General features: G+C 40.1%; 1 protein-coding gene across 7 annotated transcripts in view; it reads right to left on the bottom strand.

Moving 5' to 3' along the window:
* Positions 1 to 10,224: 10,224 nt before the first annotated feature.
* HMCN2 (hemicentin 2) overlaps positions 10,225 to 24,300 on the bottom strand; it is a 186,421-nt gene continuing 172,345 nt past the window's right edge. For 5 of the 7 annotated variants that reach the window (XM_031954836.1, XM_031954834.1, XM_031954838.1 and 2 more), the window contains 7 exons: positions 23,740 to 23,862; positions 21,185 to 21,319; positions 20,440 to 20,568; positions 17,588 to 17,908; positions 14,769 to 14,888; positions 13,646 to 13,772; positions 10,225 to 11,646 (listed from right to left, as the gene is read on the bottom strand). In XM_031954836.1, the coding sequence (XP_031810696.1) occupies positions 11,283 to 11,646; positions 13,646 to 13,772; positions 14,769 to 14,888; positions 17,588 to 17,908; positions 20,440 to 20,568; positions 21,185 to 21,319; positions 23,740 to 23,862 (1,319 nt within the window). In that variant the 3' untranslated portion in view covers positions 10,225 to 11,282. The remainder of the gene's footprint in view (positions 11,647 to 13,645; positions 13,773 to 14,768; positions 14,889 to 17,587; positions 17,909 to 20,439; positions 20,569 to 21,184; positions 21,320 to 23,739; positions 23,863 to 24,300) is intronic. The other 2 variants (XM_031954840.1, XM_031954837.1) reach the window with 2 other exon arrangements.

Here is a 24,300-nt window from a genome sequence, read left to right as displayed (position 1 = left end):
AAGTGCTCCAAGGCTGGGGCAGGAAGCGGAGGGCACTGATCCAAGCACACCCCCGAACCTCATTTGCCAGACTAAAAGGCTATGGTAATAATCTAATTGAGCTCCCCGTTTCCAATTTAGTGCCACCAGAAAATCCATCCTACATTCAGCTGCATAAACATTTATACTCCAAATGCACAAATTCGATCAGTCAAATCTTTGCTCAAAAATCTTCAGTATTCTCCATCGCCTACAAATAAAATTAACTATTTTACTAAGTGGCCTATAAGGTTGTTTACAATCCAGTTCCAATATAGCTTTCCTCCTTTGTTTCTCGTTATATTCCTTCAGACCCGGGTGGGCTATTCATTACTGTTTCCTGACTTCCATTTGCTTTTGCTTATTTAATAGGGTCCTGTCACAGGGTTTTGTCACATCTATGTTTGTCTAAAGCTTTCCTTTCTTTGGATGTCCTACTCAAGGGCCCCCTCCTCCTCAAAGCTTTCCCTGCTTCTGATTTCCTCCTTTCCTAAATCTCTCATACTGATGTGGGAAAGATTTCTATCTTTGATTCCCAAATCTCTCCAGTGAATGTAATTGCCCTTTGACTCACAATTCCTGGTCCCTTTGAAATCCAATAGAAGATCCGGACCTGTCCCAGCCCCACCGGGATCTGAGCCAACTTTGGGGCTATACCCAAAAGCTCCTCGAGCTAAGTCTCCTATAATAAAAGGGAACTGGGAACCCCTCTTTGCAGAGATTCCAAACATGCTAGCCATGTGAGGATGCTCTATCCACTGGACCCTCTGTCCAGTGCCCTCCTTATCTCTACCTTCTTCTATCTCCTACTTCCAAACCCAATAATAAACCTCTTTTATCAATCTAGCTCTCGGGCTAATAAATGCTTTTATTGGGGACTCATGCCGCTACTAGACCAAATTTACCGCTGTATCCTTATGCCGAATCCAAGGGGGTTGCAGGGGAGCTCTGTTTGACTCCCTGTACTTCAAACCTGCCACTAGACCTCAACTAAACCCTAATTTCATTTAGGTACCCCAAATCTAGACCTCAACAATACCATTGTTTCCCCTCATTTCAAGTTTATGAGCTTTCTTTAGTATAGATCCTCCTTTTATTCTACCCTTCCTTTTGCAGTTTTGTTATTTAGTCATGTCTGATGTTTCTTAAGAAAAAATACTGGCAAAGATACTGAGGGGTTTGGCATTTCTTTTCCAGCTCATTTTATAGATGAGGAAATTGAGGCAAATAAGGTTAAGTGACTTCCCCAGGGCCATACAGCTAGATACAGAGGACATTTGACTTCATTAAGCTGAGAATTCCTGACTTTAGGGCAGATATTGTATCTATTGCACCACTTAGTTCCTCCTACCTATGGAGGCAGTAAATTTGTTTTAGTCTTGGACCAAAAACATTCATTTCTCAGTGGACAGTCTGCTGCTTCTGAACTCTGTTGATCCTCCTTGGTTCTTGGATGTCTCTAGTCTCTACTATTAAAGTTTTTCTTGCTTGGTAAAGGCTGCCCAAGTTTGTGCATGCTAATGAGCATGGCCTTTGAGAATCTAGTATCATCTCTATACCAAGAAATGGGGAAAAAAAGTTTCTAGCTTGAATTGGTTGTCTGTAAACCTGCTACAGCTCTGCCCTTGCTCTTCTGAACTTCTTTAATCTGTCAGTAAGCACTTAAGTGATTAGTGTGTATCTAGCACCCATGCAAAGCCCTGGGATTACAAAGAAAGGCAAAAAAACATCTCTGACTGTCAATGTGCTTATATCCTAATGTCCTTCTGTATCCTATGTCTTTTTTCATTCTTATATGTGGTGTTTTTATTATTATTATAGCTCTTTATTTATAAAACATATGCATGAGTAATTTTTCAACATTGATCCTTGCAAAGCCTTCGGTTCCAGATTTTTCCCTTCTTCCCCCTTCCCCCTCCCCTAGATGACAGGGAGTCCCATACATCTTAAATATGTTAAAATATATGTTAAATCCAATATATGTATACATATTTATACAGTTATCTTGCTGCAAAGAAAAATCAGATCTAGAAAGAAAAAACCTGAGTGAAAATGCTATGTTGTGGTCCATACTCATTTCCTCTCTCTGAGTGTAGCTGACTTTCTTCATTACTGAACAATTGAAACTGTTTTGAATCATCTCATTGTTGGTATAGTTTTGTTGTTGCCCTGTATAATGATTTCCTGGTTCTACTCATTTCACTTAGCATCAATTCATGTAAGTCTCTCCAGGCCTCTCTGAAATCATCCTGTTGGTTATTTCTTAGAGAACAATAATATTCTATAACATTCACATACCACAATTTGTTCAGCCATTCTCCAATTAATGGGCATCCATTCAGTTTATAACTGGTGTTTTTATAGTACAGTGCATAGAAGGCATCTAATATCTATTTGCTGAATAAACAAGAAGGATAGCATCCTAACATAGAGCAAGGGCAGGGGGAAAAGAAAGACCAGTTACTTTTTGAAGTAACTGGGGGTTTCCTGCAGCCCCTTCCTCCAGATTAGCAGCCCCTCTTGCAAAATTCTATTGTCAGTAAGTGAGCAGATATTTGACTCCATCATTTGTATACTACCTCCAAGGGAAGATAGCAACTTATCTACCCTTTCTTATTTTGTCCATGTTTTCCTACAGATCTACCCAATGTACTGGGCACCTGCCTTTAAGTCACTGAATGTTCTGTGGGGACCAGTGTAGCTCTTGGTTTTCCATCTATTATCATTTGTTCCCCCTACATGTGACCCAACAGCCTCTTTTTTCAATCATATATTTCATAGATTCTATCTTTTACACCACTCCTTTCACTATTCAAATTAATTGACATAAAAGTACTGCTGTCATGAAAATAATTTTCATCGTAATTTTAAAAAATCTGTTTGCAAAGCACTTGGAAGTATATCAAAGTACTTTCCAGAGTGTTTAAGCCTCATTACTTAGATGTTAGACAAGTCTAGCTATTCCATTCCCGATATCATCACCACCTCCTTGGGTAAAGAGAGAGAGAAGCCTTTTTCCAACCACAAAATAAAATTTCCCAGGAACTATCTCTCTACAAGGTATATGCCAGCTGGGAAAAACCTATCTAATAGTTAAACATCTTTCCTGAGGACACGTAGGAAAGTTGTTCTGTAAAGAAGACCCTGATGTTCTACCTCTGGATCTCCATCAGAACAAAAGATACAGGTCCCTCTAGACTTATCAGAACACTAATGGATTTTTCAGGAAACAAATATTTCTTACCCTGCCTTTCTGAACAAATTTCACTGGTACTACAATCCTAAACCAAAAATTCTAGAAGCTAGAATCAAAGCATATTAGTACTGGAAGGGCCTTTTGAAACCATCTATTTTACCCCCACATTTTCTTTACAGGAGGTCCTATCCTACTCCACATTATAAGTGTTCTCTATGTCTATAAATTAATTTTTATGAACTTATCTGAGGACTTATAAATTCTCTGATTTCCTTCAAGGCATACTTAAGTCTTCACTCTTTTTGTATCTACAGAACCTAGCATAAAGTAGTTACATTATAGATGTTTGTTGAATTTTGTTGCCCAAGGTCACAGATCTAGATGCTAGGTGTCCTGATTCCTGGTCCAGCGTTCTCTTGATCTAACTGTTTTCTGATATTATATCCAGAGTTAGTTGCTAGGGGTGGATGGGAAATGGGAATAGGTGGGAAAAGTTTGAAGGATTTGAGTCAAAGAATGTGAAATAGAATTCCAGTGTTTCTTCCATTATCTGTGGGACATGACTAGAACTCATTTAACCTCTCTGAGGAGTCAGTTTCTTCATACATAAAATGAGGCTGCTGGGCTCTAAATTTTCTTCTGGTCTGATGACTGAGAAGCGTGAACCTTGAAAAAAATACCTTATCTCATTTGATTCTCAGAACAACCTTGTACAGGGGATGGAAGAGGGGTTATCTCCCACCCCTCCCACCCTCCTTTTAAATAGACAGAAAAACTGAAGGAGAATTGCCCAAAGTCCCATAGCTTGTTAGGAATAAAGTTGGAGTTAAAATTTTGAACTCTTAATTAGCCTATCCTACGTGGGTGCTCTGCCCACCACACCCATTCTCTCCCCTTCTTTCTCCCCCTCCCCCCTACATCCCCAGTTTACTTGTCTAGAATGCTGGTATACCAACAATCACAAGCCTGGGTCCTTTCTTCAAGCATAGGATTAAAAATGAAACCAGTCATGTAGTGAAAAGTCTATCCTCCTGTATTTGCATTTCTGCAGCAGAATAATTCCCACAGGCCCTTACTTCTGGCATTAACTGGAACAATGTAAGAAGAGCTCTATGAACCTCTTGCTTCCTTTCATGTGGAACCAGGGGCAGAAATCTGGGAATCACCTTCCCCTGAGGAGATCTCATGCAAACTAATTTAGCCTCTGTTTAACTCCAGAAACTGGGAGAAGAAAGGAGGAAACAGAATCTTCTAGAGGGAAAGGGACTTGCCCCAGATCACGCAGTAAGTGGGCAAAGCATAACATCGTTTCCTGTTTCCAGAAATATGTCATTTCTATTACATAAATGAATAAAAGCATGCTACACCCATAAAATGGAAGAGGATAGCAGATTATATTAGAAGCTAGAATCCAATAATATCTAGACAAGTAATACATTTGAAACAGAAAGATACACTTAAAGTTAAAATAAGGGGCTGAAGCATACTCTATTATGCTTCAGTTTAAGTAAAAAAGATTGCATAGCAATCTTGATGCTTAAATGAAATTAAATAATTTATGTCAGCAAATAAATATTCCATTTTTTGGATAAATATGTTATGCCAAAGTTCCCTTTTAATGGGGTGACCAGTTCCTCCAATTGTCCTATTTCGTAATTCTGCCTTAGGTTATAACCGTCCCCTCTTAATGTTTGAGATATAGGTTTTATAGACATTCCTTAATGTTTGACAAGATAGAGGTTTATCCATTTCAGATGTCATTAGAATATCAGTAAAATTAGAAAATCAATAAAAAAAAAATCAGTCATTGTTCTTGTTATTCCATAAAAAGCTTGCTGCCCCCTCGGGCTAGACTTTTTGAGATGGTAGTCTTGTCTAGCCCTGGGATCAACATGCATCCATTGGTCCCAGTAATGCCGAAGAAACTGAGCAAGACAGAGATTAGAGACCAATTCAATAATTCGAAATAGGACAATTGGAGGAACTGGTCACCCCATTAAAAGAGAACTTTGGCATAACAAATAAAATAAAATAGCAAATAAATAAATAAATAAAAAGCAAAAATAATTAAGAATAAACCAGGGAACCTAAAAGGTAACAGACAACGAACTAATACATCTACGCAATAAATGGCATAGCATCCAAATTCTTAAAGGAAAAGCTAATTGAGTTACAGAAGGAAATAGTAAAATTATGAGTGGAAAACCCAGTTTGTTCACTCTCAGACCTAGATAAATCTAACTATAAAACAAACAAGAAAGAAGTTAAGGAGATAAATATAATTATAGAAAAGATAGCCATGATGAGAATATTCAATGGGAATAGAAAGGAATGTATCTATTCTAAGTTGTGTGGGGTACTTTCACCAAAATGACCATGAGTTAGGGCATAAAAACCTAATAAATAAATGCCCAAAAGCAGAAATATTAAATACACCTTTTTCTGACCATGACACATTAAAAAATTACAATCAATGAAGGATCTTTGAATCATAGACTAAAAAATTAATTGTAAACTTAAATAACTTAATCCTAAAGAATAGATCAAAGAGCAAATCATAGAAACAATTACTGATTTCATTAAGGACAATGACAACAATCAGCCAACATACCAAAATTTGTGGGATACAGCCAAATCAGTACTAAGGGAAAAATCTGTAACTAAGAGTACATCAGCAAATTGGGCATGAAATAAAAAAAAAAAAAAGGCTAGGGTAAGAATGAACAAAAGCAAACTGGCTGACCCTAGAAAGGGGATAAAATCAGAATCAAATTGAGCACTTGGAGGTCACAAGTTTTGGGCAGGTCAGCTTTGTTGATGTCATCAGAGAGGGGAGGGTCTGAATCTATTGCTTAGCATTGGGAAACAGCTCAGATTGACACACAGAGATAGGACCCTGGCCAAGTGACCCCATGGTATTCAAAGCTAAGTTCAGGGTTTTCCAGAGGAGAATCAACAAGGAGCTAAGCACTCTGTGCTGGGGGGCTCATGTTGCTTATCCATGGAGGGACTTGCAAGGAGACAAAAATGTCATAGGATCACAAATTTAGAGGTGGCAGGGAATTTGGTGGCCATTCAATCTAGCTTCCTAATTTTACAGATGAGGAAAATTAAGACCCAGAGATTTTCCAAGTCTTAGTGAATTGCTGTGACTAAAATACAGCTATTAAGTATATGAGCTATGATTTGAACTCAGGCTTCAAAAGACCTTTTTGACTATTTAATTCAATCCTTTCCTTTTATGATTTGTTTAAATTTGAATATTAGGACACTGTGTATTGTTAGTGGATTGTGGAATGATTCAACCATTCTGGAGAGCAATTTGGAACTATGCCCAAACGGCTATAAAACTGTGCATACCCTTTGATCCAGCAGCCTCACTACTGGGTCTGTATCCAAAGAGATCATAAAAGAGGGAAAAGGAGCCACATGTGCAAAAATATTTGTAGCAGCTCTTTTTGTAGTTGCAAGGAACTAGAAATTGAGTGGATACCCATCAATTGGGGAATGTCAGAATGAGTTATGGTATATGAATGTAATGGAATATTATTGTTCTATAAGAAATCATGAGCAGGCTGAAGCCTGGAAAGACTTATATGAACTGCTGAGTGAAGTGAGCAGAACTAAGAAAACATTGTATATAGTAATAACAAGATTATGTGATGATCAACTATGATGGATTTGGCTCTTTTCATCAGCGCAGTGATTCCAAGCAATTCCAATAGACTTGGTTTGAAAAATGTCAATTACATCAGGAGAGAGAGAGAACTATAGAGACTGAATATGAATCAAAACATGGTATTTTCATCTTTTTTGTTTGCTTGCTTTCTTTTTCATGTTTTTTTTTTCATTTTGGTCTGATTTTTCTTGCACAACATGACAAATATGAAATATGTTCAAATTGCACATATTTAACATATCAGATTGCTTGCTGTCTTGAGGGAAGAGGTTAGGGAGTAAGGAAGAAAAATTTGGAACACAAAGTTTTACAAAAATGAATGTTGAAAACTATCTTTCATGTGTTTGGAAAAGAAAACATTATTGAAAATTAAAAAGATAAAGATGGAAAAAATAAATTGTACAATATCAGAGACACTCATATAGACTAGAACTCAGGCTTCCTACTTCCTAGGCTACCACTATTTCCACTAAACCAGGATGTTTTCACATATTGTACTATTATCGTGACAGAGGGGAAGGGACTTGCTTTGGAAGACTGATAGGAGAACCAGTATTCCACATTCGTGATCTTCTTTGATTCTCATGATAATATTGTAAGGTAGGCATTTATTTCCATTTTACAAATAGCAAGATATGTTGTAGAGCAGTTGATTCCAGGTGAGCTCTTGTTTTGTCCTTTGGTTCTGTGCTTATGATGACATCGGGGATCCTGCCCTATAATCCTCCCCTCACCAAAATCCAGACATTTTATAAGCAGCCAAAGTAAGACAGCTTTCTGCAGTGCCCAGATTTCCATTTTTGCCCCAGCACTGGACTTGGAAATACATATCTCCACCCAGAACATGAAGTCCCATTGTTGCATTTCATGGAAATAGCTAAATCCAAATTGCTTAATGAGTGACCACAGAGGTGTTTTCATTCCCAATCCTGTCTGCAAAACACTGAGGTCAGTGTTCCAAGGCTGAAAGAGAGAAAGAGGGGCAGGACAAAGTCTTGAGCCAATGACTGTGTCCTAATAAGGCAGAGTCAGGAACAAGTGAGAGTTGGGTGGGTTTGAGATTCTATGTGAGCAAAACCTCCTTAACAATTAGAACTATCATCCCACCATTTATTGGGATTTTGTAGAGAGGGTTCTCTATCAGTTACAGGTGGGACCAGAGGGGATCTCAGGTTCCTTCCTAGGGATCCCTTACTTTAAGTTGAAAGAAAACTCAGAATCTAACTCACCAATTTTACAGATGAGTGACTAAGATCCAGTTAAATTAAAGAACTTGCCAAAAGCAAAAAGCTGTTTTAAAGAGTGTGCTTTGATTCTCTTGACTCCACATCCAGGAGTCTCTTAGCCAGGATACCTCTCTTACTCTGAAATACTGTTCCAGGAGGCAGAAGATCAAGCCACCACCAAATGGCATATGCTCCAAACCCCTTCCTGGATTTTGTTTTCTCTTTCTCTCACTATACATGTCATCTTAAACTCTCTGTTCCCCTCTCTTTTGTCTGACTACAGGCTCTTAGCACAGTATCTGGCACATAATAGGCGCTTTGTAAATGTTTACTGACTCCAGTGGAAAGAGTACTGGCTCTGGAGTCTGAGGAGCTGGATTTGAATCCTAACACTGATACTCATTCCCTGCGTGATCTTGGGCAAGTGATTACTTCTTTGGGCCTCAGTTTTCTCATCTTTAAAATGAAAAGATTGGAGTAGATAGAATCCAAGGTCTCTTCCAACTCTAAATCTATGATCATATAACCCTGTAATGCACACCCTTCCAGTCTACTTCCTTCTTACCTTCCTTCCCTCCCAAATTCCTTCCCTCCTGCAAGTTTCAGGTCTGATATGTGAAGGCAGAGGGGTATGATGGGAAGTATACTATATGACCTTAGAAAAATTCCTCTGAACAAATGTATGGTTCCAGAATCCTTTCTGAGCATCTGCTCTTCCTCTGCCCAAAGAACAAACTGGAGACAAGACACCTCATTGTCTCACCTCCTGCCCTCTCCAGGCAGGCCATAGGGGCTTGTGTGTTTTGACCAAAACATGCAGGTTGTGATCTGATGTTGGCAAACCTAGGATCTCACCCAATCTCTCTCTGTAGGCTGAGAATTTTTTTTTGGTATTAGAAATATTTAGTTGTGATAGTAAATGGGGTGACTCAGGGCTCCAACTCTGGATCATTTATGTGCACAAAGAGTTCCACTGAGCTCTATAAAATTTTGTCTCTCCACCAAGACTCATATTACATAAGCAAAATGGTAGGTTCAGAAGGTAGTAATAATACTTATAATCATAGCTACCACATTTATATTACATTCTAAGGTTTACAAAGTGCTTCACAAATATTATCCAATACAACTCTGGGAGGAGAGTACTATTATTATCCCCATTTTATAGATGAGGATACTGAAGCAGAGAGAAATTAAGTGAGTTGTCCAGGGTCATGTAACTAGGAAATATCTTTGGCAGGATTGAACTTAAATCTTCATAAGTTCTAGATCCAGTGCTTTATCCATTGTGTTACAATAGCTGCCAATAATACACAAAGTAAGAGTTGGACTGGGAGAGGAAGCAGTAAAGGTTTTTTTTCCTTTTCTCCATTCCATCTCAATTTTTTTCAATTGATCGAAGTACAAATTTGACTTGATTCTTATACCCTGAAATCTTATCAAATGACTTGAAGTTGGAGTTACAAGTTTGCACAGATAAGATTCCACACACTTCTCTTTCCTGAAGGGTCTATTAGGCAGTCTGGAGTAGATTGGTTCAATCAATCGTTTCCTTTCAGAAAAAAATTGGGAGTATGGGGAGAGACACTCATTAAAAGCTAAAGACTGAGCACTCCTCCTTCCTTTTACCTTCTCCCAAATCTAGCAAAAAGACATGTTTCCCTTCCTCTGTGTTTTTTTTTTCCTCTATGGCTGGCTAAAGACAAGGATGCTGCCAGGGGCAGAGGAATGCCAGGATGATGAGACCAAGCAGATTTCACCTCATGCCAGGCCAAAGCCTAAAGAGAAGATCAAGAGGGGAAGGATCAAAGGGAGAGAAATTGCCCCACAAGTGTCCTTCATCCTTTTAGCTATGTTTCATTTACTTTCATCAGACCTAATAATCATCTTATTTTCTTGCTCAGAATCCAGCCTCCCTTCAGGGAGCCTGGAAACCTGAAAAACTAATAATAATCATGAAAAATTAATTTGAAAGGAAGTAGGGATGCAGATCAAAAGGAGAAAAACAGAAAGAAGCAATTATAAAAAATCTGTGTTCATTTCCTTTCCACAAATCTTTTTATCAGCTTAGTAAACAGCAGGAATAAGTAAGGAAGGAAACTAGGTTTGTCAATAACATATCTTTTATTTCATTTTGTTCATCTAAGATGATATACAAAGCTGCCAGATGTGATTAGATAAAAACATCTGGTTATTAAGTAACCAAGCCTCTCTGGGTGTAGGCCAGGTTTGTCCCTCTTCCCTTGGTCATCCTTGTCCCATGGATACTTTACACTAAGCCTGGGTCTCTCCAGTGATCAAGAAGACCCTGGGCTTATATACAAAATTTTTTACTTCTCTGTGAATGGACATGAATGCTGCTGAGACCTAAGGAGCCAATCTGTGAGTCCTGGTTTATTTGCTGAGTTGAGCCAGAATTTTTTTGTTCCCAGCTAAAGACTTTGGCATCTTTGTATTTGGTGCCTATCCCCTTTGCTCACATCCTCTGTCATATCTCAGAGAGTCAAGGACACAGATGCTGCTTTTGTTTGCTGAAGGGCCTCACGTGTGGGGTTGACGCATGGGGCCAGTCCTGCCCCTGTCGCAAGAGCAGCTGATATTGGTGAGGGACAGCAAGAGCCTCTACTGGATTCAAGGACCCCAGGGTCAGCAGGGGTGGAGACTCAAGGTCTGCCTTTCCTACTCCTTACCAAGGACAATGGTACTACAAAAGACACCTCAATCACAGCTTAGAAAGTCAATTCTCTTCACTATGAAAAATGAGGGCTCAGAATCTCCCCAAGCAGTTCTGTGGGGTCACCTTTAAGCCATCTGAGGTGATTGGAACTTACAGAATAAAGTTCAGTCACATAATCTCTGACTTGGGGTAGGGAGGATCCAGGCAGAAGTAGTTTCATGGAAAGGACAAAGGCAGGAGGCTCTGCTGCCTTATTACCAAGGGTATTTGTGGGTATTCTGCAGGCAGAATGAGAGAAGCCATACTCTGCACCAAGCCCAGGATTTGGGGTATAGCTGATCATGGAATAATCACATTTAGCACACTTAGCACAGTGCTTGGTACACAGTGGGTGTTTAATAAATGTTTATTGATTGAATGATGGAATAGAAGGGCCAAGAAAGGCTGGGATAGTTGGGACTCCAGGATTCCTTCTCTAGAAAGTCCTCAGTAGGGATAAGGTGATACTGAGATGAGAATCACAAATATGTTCTGGTACCGGAGTACTCGATGTTCGCCATAGGTAACTGCTTGCACCTTCAGGCGGTAGATGCCAGCATCAGTGAGTGGGCGACGGGTGTAGATGGTGCCTTGAACACCTTGAGGTTCTCGCAAGGCAAAGGGGCTGCTGGGGTCAGGCTCTAGCACTGTTAGAACTGTCCGGTTGGGCAGGACACCCCCGTCAGAGAAGGCCGTTAGGCGGACAACATCATGATCGGCTCGGATGCCAAAGGGGAGAGTGAGGAGCTTATACTGCAAGGTGAAGGGCCCTCCTGAGCTGCAATCGAGGGCACAGCGACGGAAGCACATCCTGCAGGACAGACACAAACACACAGATGAGCAATCATGGCAGCCAGTTGCAATTAAAAAATATATTAGTCCTGGGGAGGGAGAGGAGGATCCTGAGCTGGGTCCAATGCTAGTCTCCAAACTGTTGAGAAAGAAATGAAGGTCAGAAGGCAGGTAGATGGTGAGAGGGTTAAAGATCATTCTTTACAAGGCTAAATTAAAGGGATGAGGATGTTGACATTGGAGAAGAGAAGCCTCTGGAAAGAGACAAGAGAATTAAATGACTTTCAGGATTTGCAATGGCTGACATATGGAAGGGAAATGAGACGTACTCTGCTTGGTCCTAGAGGGCAGAACCAAAATCAATGGGAGAAATGCTCTGTTGGTTTTTCGTATTTAAGTTTCTCTCTCTCTCTCTCTCTCTCTCTCTGTGTGTGTGTGTGTGTGTGTGTGTGTGTGTGTTGAGAAGATGATTTGGGCTCAAAATATGGAAAATCTTATTAAAAATATTTTTCTCTAGATCTGACCTGTGATTTCACAGATTCTTCCTTCCTCCCAACCAGTGCAGATCAATCACCACTCTGTAATTCTGATTCCACAACTCTAGCTGTATATAGCACTCCACGTTTAAATGACTTGCCTAGAATCACACAATCATTTATATAACCCAGCTTTTTAAATCATGGTTTGTGATCCCATGTATAATCTTGTACCTGAATGTGGGAGTTGTAAAAATTATCATTTATTATTGGTAAATGTTTAATTTGTATACCTATTTTATATGTCTATATACCCAGGGTCACATAAAACTGTCTTGGATGAAAAGGAATCACAAGTGGAAAAAGTTTAAGAAGCCTTGTTATATAGGGCATAGATTTAGAACTAGAAGGGACCTTAGAAACCTTATTTTACAGAAAAGGAAACTGAGGCCCAGAGAAGTTAATTACTTACTCAAAGGCATATAGTTAGTGAGTATCTGAGGTGGAATTCAAACTCAAGTCTTTATGATTCCAAGTCTAGCACTCTTATCTACTGTGCTATGCTGTTGAAAAATTAGTGAACCAAAAGAGAAATGGGTTGTGTCTAAAAGACAATGGGCTCCCTTTCCTGGAGGTGTTCATTATGGAGAAGGTTGGATGGGCACTCATCAAGGATGTTTTAGATAGAGAGGATAGACTAGATGACTTTGGAAGTCCCTTCCAATTCTGGGATAATGTGATGATTCTGGACCATGACTACTAGACCCTGGTCAATTTACGCAAAAGCCAGGCAGCCCTACAATGTCATCCCTAACCTGAAAAGGGCTGATATCTTGGGGGGTGGATAGGCTTTCTGTCTGCTGCTGCTGCTTTTTTTTTTTTTTTAGTTTATTTATTTTTAAAATACATTGTTTTATGAATTATGTTGGGAGAGAAAAATCAGAGGAAACAAGAAAAACCATGGGAGAGATTTAAAAAAAAAAGAAAAAAGAGGTGAAGATAGCATGTGTTGATTTACATTGCCTTCTTTCTTTAGTTGCCGATGACATTTTCTGTCCAAAGTCTACTGGGATTACTTTGGATCATTGAACTACTGAGAAGAATCAAGCCTTTCATAATTGATCACGAACATTCTTGCTGTTTATTGTGTACAATGTATTCCTAGTTCTCCTTGTTTTGCTCAGCATCAGTTCATATAACTCTTTCCAGACCTTTCTATAATCAGCTTGTTAATCATTTTTTTATACAACAATAATATTCCATTATCTTCACATAGGACAACTTGTTCAGCCATTCCTCAATTGATGGGCATTCTCTTATGTTCAATTCTTTGCTACCACAAAAAGAGCTGCTACCAACACTTTTGTACATGGGGGTCCTTTTCCCTCCTTTATGATTTCCTTGGGATACAGACCCAGTAGTAACAATGCTGGGCCAAAGGGTATGCACAGTTTTATAGATCTTTGGGGATAGTTCCAGATTGTTCTCCAGAATGTTTGGATCATTTCACAACTCCACCAACAATTTCTGCCTATTTCTTACCCAGGACTGGAGCCCCTCCGGTACAGGGCAGGGCATGGTGTATCCACACACTGATAACTTCCACGGGTGTTGAAGCACATCTGGCTGGGACCACATTTAATGCCTTCTTCTATACATTCGTTGATGTCTGGAGGAAAGAGAAGCATCCAAAGATGGAAAGGTGTGTGTGTGTGTGTGTGTGTGTGTGTGTGTGTATACATGCATTTGTCATTTGTGTACATGTGCAAGTGCATATGGGGAATGAGAGGTATAAAGAAGAAGAGATTAGAATAGGAGAAAAGAGAAGTAGGAAAGTAAGGGAGATGAAGACCAGTAGGGATGAGGGGGAATGAAGGGGGAAAAAAAGGAAGGGAGAAGGAAGAGAGAAGGAGAGAGGAGGAAAAAAAGAGCACCAGTTGTTGGGCAATTCAAAGAGACAAAGAGAGGAAGAAAAAAATGAGAAAATTCTGAGAATACTCCATGAAGTAGAAGATCTGAGCTCTCAGACTCAGGGTCTGCCCTCTACTCTGGCATCTTGACCTCAACCATGCCCTGGAAACCCAGGTTCCTAAAACAGCCGAGTCAGTTCAGTTCAGCTCTCCTCCAGTGATAGTGCCCCCAGGTCTCCAGAACCTACTGGTCTATGTTCTTGGTTCATTTTTAGGAGATGGGAGGAAGCTGGGCCAATCATTCTCGGTTTTGTGATGGAGGAAGGGGAAAGTAAAGTATTTGGGCAGGTAGGAGTAGATGCCAGTCCCTTGCTTCAGGCCTGCATCTATCTATTCCATCAGTTGCAGGCTAAAGTCTACTGCATCCTTCCCTACCCTGTTTGTCCAGGGTCCCCAGCCAGTAGGGCCAGCATAAGCCAGTGATGATGCAGAGAGGTACAAAAAGGATCTCAGCCATGATGGGAAACTGGATTTCAGCTCAAAAGGATCCATGACATTTATAACTACTTAAAAAACATGACCTTATGTTAGAACAAAAGATATACTTTTCAAAGATCTTTCACAATATGATCTTATTTAGCCATCATAAAGTAAGTATTTTACTGATGAAGAGATTCTGTGAGACTAGAATCCAGGTCTCCTTTGGGGTTCTGACTCTTCAGGTCTCTAAGACTGTTCCAGGACAGGGCTCTTACCCTGGCAGTTCTTCCCACTGGAGAGGAGGCGGTATCCAGCTGGGCAAAGACACTGGTAGCTGCCCTCTGTGTTGCGGCAGGCATGCTGGCACAGGGTCCTCACCTGGCACTCATCAAGGTCTGGGGAAGGCCCCAGGATGGGTGGGAGAAAAAGAAAGAGAGCTGAGTCAGAGATGATCCAAGTGACAGCATGCCCCAGCTTTAGGAACTGGGAAATGAAGTGCCTTGGGCTAGGAGTCGGTGGCCACCATATCTATCTCCCCACCCTGCTCCACCCCCGGCCTTCCCAAGCCACTTGGGGCTTAAGCAAGAAGCAATTCTCCATTCAATCTAGCAGCTCAGGGAGGAGGTTGGGAGGTAAGTGATCACTTCTCAGGTTATCTCCTGTTACCTCCAGCCTGAAGGGCAGTAAGCCTTCAGAGACAGATGATTTGGAGACAAATCTCAAATAATCTGGGAGCAGGGGAGAGGGAGTAGCCTGGGCTCCATTCTATTTCTATAACCATGGTTCACTCTCTACTTTGGCCTCTTCTCTATCCAAAACCTACTCATTCCTCAAGTTCAAGCTGAGATGGTCATTGATCAGAGGTACAAGAAGTTTGTCAAGGAGTATGATGAATGGGCATATTATTCTATTGAAATAAATTAATCGCTTTATTGCTTAGGTGCATCTGTATGTTCAACTCCAGAAATAATTTTCTTTTCAGTTGAATGCCCAAGAGAATTTTCTCAAAGTCAAAAGATACAAAATGTTTGGAAACCTTGGTCAAAGATTAGGAGATATGAAAATTACTTTGGAAGTGGGGAGGGGAGAATAAAAACAACCATTAGTACTGTAACTGTTAATTATCCTGTTTAGTCCCTTCATATTGTTACTGCTGTTGTTGACTCTTGGTGATCTTATCTGGCAAAGATATTGGAAGGATTTATTAGTTCCTTCTGCAGCTCATTTTACAGATGAGGAAATTGAGGCGAGAGGCTTAAGTAACTAGGTCAGATTTGAACTCAAAAAGATAAGTTTTTCTGATTCCAACCTGGTGCTCTATCCATTGCACCACTTTTACATCATAGATAAGAGAATAGAAGCCCAACATCTCACAAGTAATATTCAACCATGAGCTTCAAAGTTTAAATCCGCTATGTCATGCTGTCAACAAGTGCTTGCTCCTCCAAAAAGACATCCCAGTCCCCAATAAATTCTCATATCTTGGAAATTCTACAGCACTTCTTGGATAAATCACACAAGCCAATACTAAATTAGCTATTATCTGGTATGTTCCTAAAGCACAGATCTGAGCAAGACATTTCCCACCCCTTCCTTCTTAGCTCAAGCAATTCCAAAGCTTTTCATTACCAAAATGTTGTAGGTTTCCAGCTCATCACAACATAATTCCCATCTATCTCTCTGATCCAATTTCACTTTATTCCTACATTTTAGACAATCAAGGTTACTTCCTCTTTACTGTCTAGAACATTGCCTGCCCTAATTCCTTTGCAGAAGCTGTCCTCCATGCTTGGAATGTCCTTTCTCTTCTCACTTTCTCTTGGAATTCAAAGTTTAGTTTAACAAATATCTCTTATATGAGGACTTTTCTGATTTGTTAGTGCTTGTCTACCCCATTTCCAAAATCAGGATCATGGATTTAAAGAAGGAACCTTAGAGGTCTCATGGTCCATCCCCTTGATTTAATTGAGTCCTAGAGAAGTTAAATGATTTGCCAATGTCACATGGATAGTCAATGGCAGAACCAGGATTGAATTTATTTTGAATATATTTTGTATTTGTATGCTTGCCTAATGTGGTAGATGTATATTTAAAAAAAAACATTTCTTTTTAGCTTTCTAGAAATATTAAGAAATGCTATTTCTCTTGCCTAAATAAATCTATTTCCAGACTTTTTAGGAAAATAGGAAGAAGTAAAGGAAAGGCCTTCCCTTTAAATAGAGCCAGGGTGATAAATAGCCCAACTTAACTATGACCTAGAAGATCACTTTACAGTTGAGGAAACCGAGGTAGAGTTAAGTGACTAGCCCAGGGTCATGCAACTAGTAAATGTCTAAGGCCAGATTAGAACTCAGGAAAATAAGCCTTTCTGACTCCAGGCCCAGTACTCTATCCACTATGTCACCTAGTTGCCCTAAAATAATTCAAGATTAAATATTTGTCTCAAAAAAAACAAAACAAAAAAAAACCTCTTTTCAGTCTTAAGGGAAATGGTTCAGAAGTAACTCAGTGGTAAATCCAGTAACATCACTGAATTTTAATCTACACTGTATTTGATTATATTGTGATTCTTTTCTTATTCAAGATTCCCATAAATGTTACCTTCAATTGGCTTGGAACAGAATCATATTAGAAGTTATACTAATATAGACATCTTTCTGCAAATTAAAAATTGCTTGGACACATATTAATGTTAAATTTAATAAAATTGTTTCTGAGGGCCTTGAGGCTAAATCAACAAGCCTAAATTGCCAAATTACTGAGTTGGGTTCTGAGTTTTTCATGCGAGTTTTTCATGGTGGAAAATGTCTTGCTCAGATCTGTGCTTTAGGAACATACCAGATAATAGCTAATTTAGTATTGGCTTGTGTGATTTATCCAAGAAGTGCTGTAGAATTTCCAAGATATGAGAATTTATTGGGGACTGGGATGTCTTTTTGGAGGAGCAAGCACTTGTTGACAGCATGACATAGTGGATTTAAACTTTGAAGCTCATGGTTGAATATTACTTGTGAGATGTTGGGCTTCTATTCTCTTATCTATGATGTAAAAGTGGTGCAGTGGGTCCCCAGATCAGTCCCAGGCTCTGCCTTACCAGTGCAGGCTCCATTCCTCCTGGTGAAGCCTGGTGGACACCAGGTCCTACTAATGGAGCTCAGGGGCCTTCCAATGGGTCGGAAAGAGATCCAGGCATGGTAGGAGCCGCCAGGAGCTCGGGCTCGGGGCCGCAACCAGGCTGGGAAGGATCCCTGGTGACTGAAAGTGGTAATATTGCCTTCCATCTTTTCCAGTCTGGCACAGCCCTTGCCATCCTGAAGCAATGCCTGACCTGGTGGGCACAGGCAGCGATAGCTGCCCTGGAGGTTTTGGCACTGGTAAGCACAGACCCTAGGCAGCTGCAAGCACTCGTTAATATCTGGGGGGAAAAGAAAAACAAAAAGATTGAGAGAGAAGACTGGCCATCATTGAGCAATTCAAATTTTCATCAAGAACACCTCTTTTATTTAACATTAAAAATTCTCCACAATCTGGTCCAATGGATACACAGTTTTCTAAAGTTGTAAGGTAGCTTAGAGATCCTTCTAAGCCAATATCATCATTTTGCAGATGAGGAAACTGAGGTCCAAGAGATTTACACAGATACACAGATCAGAACCGAAGGAGCTGGGATTCAGACTTAGGCCTTTTGATTACAAATATGGTGCTCTTATCACTAAGCCATGCTATTTCCCCAAATGAGTTTTCTAACTGTATCTATACAAATCCTTGTGATCCAGCCAGGTTGGATTGTTTGATACTTCTCCAACCCAAACCTTGTAATTTTCCTCCTCCAAGCCTTTGCACATGCTGTTTTCCCTCCCAAGAATGCCTTCCATCACTAATGTCTAGCTAAGTTCTCCCCATCAACAAATCACAACTCCAGCTCCAGCTCCTTACAGCCTTCCCACATTGTGGCTTTGGGACACAATGATCTCTGCCTCCTCAGGATTCTTGCATTTCTGATAAATCTGCACTCCTCATAGGATATGTGCTCTTGTATGATTTACAGGATCATCATGAACTCATTGAATTAGAATTAAAAGGTATCTTAGAAGCCAATAAGTTTAACCCCCTCATTTTGCAGGTGAAGAAATTAAACCTGAGATTAGGTAAGTGGCCTGCTCAGAGTCACTTAGCTAGGAAGTATCTAAGGGAAGATCTGAAACATTTCTAATTTCAAGTCCAACACTCTCTTTACTCCTCCGTGTTTCAGCTATAAGTTGCCTTGGTATTCCCCCCACACTATTTAACACAGGACAGGCATCTACAAAGCGCTTTTTCATTGGATTTTGAGGCTAAAGGAACTTTAGAGAGTTAGTAAGCTCCCTTCATTAGAACAATGAGAAAGCAAAGACCACAAAGTAAATTGAGTCCTTTATGACACCCCATATTGCTCTGAGTTGAATGACCAACTCAGCTGAATGACCAACTCAGTTCAATGCATTTTTAGATGCATAAAAAAAAATAAAATAGCTTTCCTAAAACTTCTCAGTGAGGCAGAAATGAGACTGGAATTTTTATCCAGCTTCCTACCCAGATGTCTTATGTGGTCATTCTCTCAACCTGGCCATGATGAGAGAGGATTTCATGGCAACAAATCCATGGCAGTCTGGCCTTGAACCTAAACCATCCAGGAGCAGGCAGAAGGAAGATATTGTGTATTAGTTGGTTTGAATCTGTCTGTGCACGTACTGTCTCTCCTATAATCTCTCATTCCCCTCCTACACAGACAGACCTTTTGGGAGATTGTCAGTAAAGCTGAGCTCCCAGCACCATGTCTGGCTCTGGCTGACAGCAGTGACACTGACATTTCTTTAAGCTGTCTGACCTTAGTTCACAGGTAGTGTTATTCTCTAAACAGCTCGAACAAGACACCTAGAGGCTCCAGTCTAGACTGCATACAAATTATCATGAAGCAAGGAAGTCCACAGCATGGCAGCTTGAATGATTGGTAGGATTACAAAGGAGAACAAATGAGAAGAAATACAAAACATTGAGCCCCACCAGTCTGGGAAGGTGGATGGATAAGCAAGGACATGATTATCAAGAAGAGTATGAATGAGGTAAACATGGACTTGTTCCCCAAATTCCAAATTACTAAGAAGGGGGGTGGCGCTTTTTGATGCTTGGGTGAGGCAAGTTTGAAGACATAAAGCAAAGTCAACTTTCTACTGTTAGTAATTAGCAGGATTGCACAATATGTTGCCTCAGGTGACGACACAGGTAGGAAATAAAAGCAGATGTCCAAAGGGTTTGCCTTTACAAATGACAGAACTATGAACAAATCCTACAAGAAACCTGTGATCTAACCTTTGAGGTTGACGACTTTGCTTTTCCAGAATTCATTTTTGGGAGTCACTATTGGTAGCAAAATACTGGGGTAGATGGCCTGTGGGTTTTTTCTCAGAATAGCAATTCCTGAGCTCCACTTATGAATGATTCCCACCACAGGGTAAATCCTCTAAACTTTCAGGAGAGATGTATTGCTAAAGATCTATCAGTTAACATGCTGAGGACTAATCTTTCATTAGATTCAACTCTGCTTTAGGAAGCACCAAGAACTGTGGAGCACAGGTGAGAATAGAAGCCTTGAAGTCAGCTTGTTAGCTTTTTTCTTTCTCCTCTGGGGTACAAATACTATCTAAGAATAACCCATGTCTTACTGGCAATCTCCTTGTTTTGCAGTGACTTAAGCTAATTTCCAACATTTCCACTAGGATGATGGGGGAAATCGATTGAAGGGGTTGTCCTGAATTCCTACTTATGTCCCTGCCTCAGCTCTGTTTCTGCCATGGAATAGTACTATTGATGGCACAAAGAAGTAATCATTGAGCACTAGTTGATGGACCATGTTGGGCATTGACAACACCAGAATATAAAAGACCTAGTCATAAGACTCTCCATTACCCAAGCAGGGACGACCAAAACCCTGGCTTCTGTATCCTGGAGGGCAGGTACAGCGATGCCCCCCAACCGTGTTTTCACAGATCTGGTTGTAGCGACATTCATCCATGTGCCCTAGACATTCATTAATATCTGAGAAAAGAAGGAAAGGCTATCAGAGCTCAGGTCCCTTTCCCTTCCCTACCTTTCCTCATTCACTGGCATTCTTTCCCTCTCTTCATCAGTCCGTTCTCTAGTCGGCTCCAGAATTCTATCTCCCTTCTTGCTTTGATATCAGGTGGCTGAAATTTCCAGGAGTCTAGAACTCTGGGTCACCTCTAGACACAGGATTACAAATCACAGAATCCTCCAAAATTGGAGGAGCTCTTAACATGATAAATGTCAGAGCTGGAAGAAAACACTAAAGAATATTTGAATATGAGGAGATCTTAGGGTCCACCTAGCTCAATTTCCTCACTTTTAGAAATGGGGAAAATGAGATACAGAAATGAAATGGGAAATGACTTGCTTATGGTCATAACGCAAGTTAGTGGTGAATGGGGGATTAGAATCCAGGCCTCCTGATTAAGTATATTGCTCTTTTCTTTGAACAAACTGAGAAGACTGGCAAAAATGTGTTTCTGTGGGTGACCATGGTAAAAATTCTGTTTTGGGATCCTCTAAAAACTGATGTCTTGATTTGAAATTGCTGGATTATAAAAGGGGAGTGGGGCCATTTCATCTCAATTTCCCATTAGGAGGCCATCACCTTCACAGCCTGTTCCATCAGCTGTTGCCTGGAAGCCAGTTTTGCAGTGGGGGAGGCACTGATAGGAACCGAGGAGATTCACACAGCGCTGCCCATCATGACAGACAGAAGTTTCCCATGCACATTCATCTACATCTGCAGGTTTACACAAAGTGGGGACAAAAGAAAGAAAAGAGGTTAGAAGTGAAAATTAGTCATGTTGCTTTCTATATAATATATAGATTCTATATAATTCTATATAACACTACCTGTGAACTAATTAGAAGTGCAATCTATTGCATCAGTAATGCCCTTCCTTGTCCAAATGATCTCCCCTGATGGTGAGCTGTCAATACACTCCAGTCACTAAAGTCCCATTACTGCTTCACTGAGAAATTTTAGGAAAGCTATTTGATTCCTTTCTGCATCCAAAAATGAACTGAAATGAGTTAGCCATTCAACTCAAGGCACTCTAGTCACTAGAGATGTCCTGGGCAGTTTCAGAGGGCAAGGATACCAACAATTCACTTCCTCATAGGCCCCTATCTTAACATAAACACAACAGAAATGCTACCTGGGTGGGGTTTTTCAAGCCTAAGAGTATAAGCCATTTGACATTGAGAGAGTTGGGGAGAGAGTCACGGTCAATCTTTACTGATGTCACAGCTCATAGGTTAGGGAGTCTCTGCGTCTCCCTCTTCCCTTAGTGAACTTCCCTTATGGATCTATCATCTAGAAAATGCAGGTTCTGGAACCTGTTTCTATCTTTTGTCTGTGCTACCTCTTGAGATAGTTAAACTCTCCAAATTTATTCTCTACTATGTTAAGTCATCCTTTGATTCATACTAAAACTACCATCTTCAAGCTCCAAGGAGAGCTTCCTAAATACTACTATCTGGGATCAAGTGAACACCTTTATTTTCATTTGGCTCCAGATCTAGCTTGCGGAATCTAGAACTCCATGACAGGGTAGACTGACAGTCATACATGATGGATAAGTGTAAGGTTTATGAATGGTAGATGAGGAACAGACAGCAAAGACAATCAGAGCAAGTCACCAAAGTTCAAGACAGGTAGTAGGAAACAGAAGCAGAGAGAAGTCTTTCCTGATCCCTCAGCTACTAGTGCTGTCCCTCCCAAACTTCTTGTTCACTCATGCAGTCATTCCTGACTTTTTATGACTCTATGGACCATAGTTTGTCAATGCTTTCCATGGGGTTTTCTTGGCAAAGATACTGCAGTGGTTTGCTATTTCCTCCTCCAGTAGATTAAGGAAACAGAAATTAAGTGACTTGCCAATAGTCATACAGCTAAGTAAGTTTCTGAGGCCAGATTTGGCCTTTCTATTCTGGATCCAGTTCACTACCCACTGAACCATCTAACTGCCTCATTTATTCTCTCTAAAGTATGTGTATGTGTATATCTATATATATATATATGCATGCATATATATACATATACATGTGTGTATGTTTTATTTATACTTGCATAAGTATGTATATATTTTATAAATAAGTATAAATTCTTATATATATAGATATATGCACATACATATATCTATCTATCTATCTATACACACACACACACACACACACACACACACACTTTATCTATACTTATACAGAGGGCAAACTTCTTTCTAGTAAGAATTTCATTATTTTTATATCCCTAGTATCCAGCAAAAGAGTGGGGGCTTAATAAATGTTTTTTAAGTTGGTCAACTGTTGATTGACAGGTATGAGAAGGAATTTGAGTTGCACATGTCAGGACCATGGATAGTGCCATGGTGGCTTCTTAACGTTTTTATCCACTACCAGTCAATGCTACTGTAGTTTGGCACTTGTCTTACTTTATCAGTTGTCTCTGGATAATAATAAAACTTCTCATAATTAAGATAAGCCCTAATACCCTCAAGGTTAAGTTTTATTCTCAGTCATCCAGAAATCTTTGATATAGAATTCTATAAATTTAGAGATTACTGTGGATTGGATGCCAAAAAAAAGACTTCTTATTCTGGATAGGGGGCAACATACCCTAAAGAAGGAATTTAAGCCCTGATACACCTCCTTTTTTAGATTTTTATGACTTTATAGATTTTAATCATAATCCTTCTTTAGTCTTAGCAGAATGATGAAGCCTAACTTTCCCCACCATACCTGTCACTCTCAACCCCCTAATCAATGCTCTGCTCTGCTTCTTCCTCAGATCCTCTTATGTTACTCTTGTCACTGGAGAAGATGTTCTCTTATTGTTATTTCCTGGTCTCCTTTGGAATCTCCCTTCCAAAGGTAATGGGGATGTTATTCCAACAGGAAAGACAATAATGACGTAGGACATATCTGGATAATTACAGACACCAAAAGGAATAAAGTAAGAGAGAAAATAGGAAAGTCCTATGGATAAGAGCAACTAACCCAAAGAAACTCTATCCGCTAACCCAGGACCCAGCATCAGAGATCATACTCCTGGGCAACTGCCCCTTGCACAAGTCCTCAGGCTACATAATCATCCTAAATTGGGGCAGTAAACTGGACCACCTAGATATGTACCACACTTGTCTCAGTAAAGTGCCTCACCTCTGCAGTTCCTGTTGTCCCATGCCAAGGCATATCCATCAGGACAGGAGCAAGAAAAACGGCCCAGGAAATTATGGCAGATGTGGGAACAGGGACTCTTGGTGCTGGAACATTCATCCTTATCTGGAGAGGAGGAATATTGATACTGAGATGACCCTGGCTACCTGAGGGTTCTAGGGTACTGATGAGGTAGCATAGAATCACAAAGTTTTAGACTTGGCAGAGTTATTGGAGGCCATCTTGCCCACCCTTTTCACTGTACAGATGGAAAACCAAGGTCTAAAGAGGGAACTGTGGCTTACGGTTAATAGATCAAGTTGGAAAGGACCTCATAGGCCATCTAGTTCAGGAGTCTTCCTCATTTTTTACAAATAAGAAAATTGAGGCCTGGAGCAGTTAAGGGACTTGTTCTAAGACACAAAGATAATACTTATCAAAGAGGTATTTAAACCCAGGGCCTCTGACTCAAGACGCTGCTCTTTTCACTGTACCATGCCAAGATTACATAGCTAACAAGACTACAATTCATATTACAAATCCAATGCTCTTTCTGTTGGACCA

Source organism: Sarcophilus harrisii, chromosome 2 (assembly GCF_902635505.1).
Source record: "Sarcophilus harrisii chromosome 2, mSarHar1.11, whole genome shotgun sequence".
In the NCBI taxonomy this organism is placed as follows: domain Eukaryota; kingdom Metazoa; phylum Chordata; class Mammalia; order Dasyuromorphia; family Dasyuridae; genus Sarcophilus; species Sarcophilus harrisii.
The sequence above is the reverse complement of the archived record's forward strand: the minus strand, read 5'-3'. Positions and strand labels throughout refer to the sequence as shown.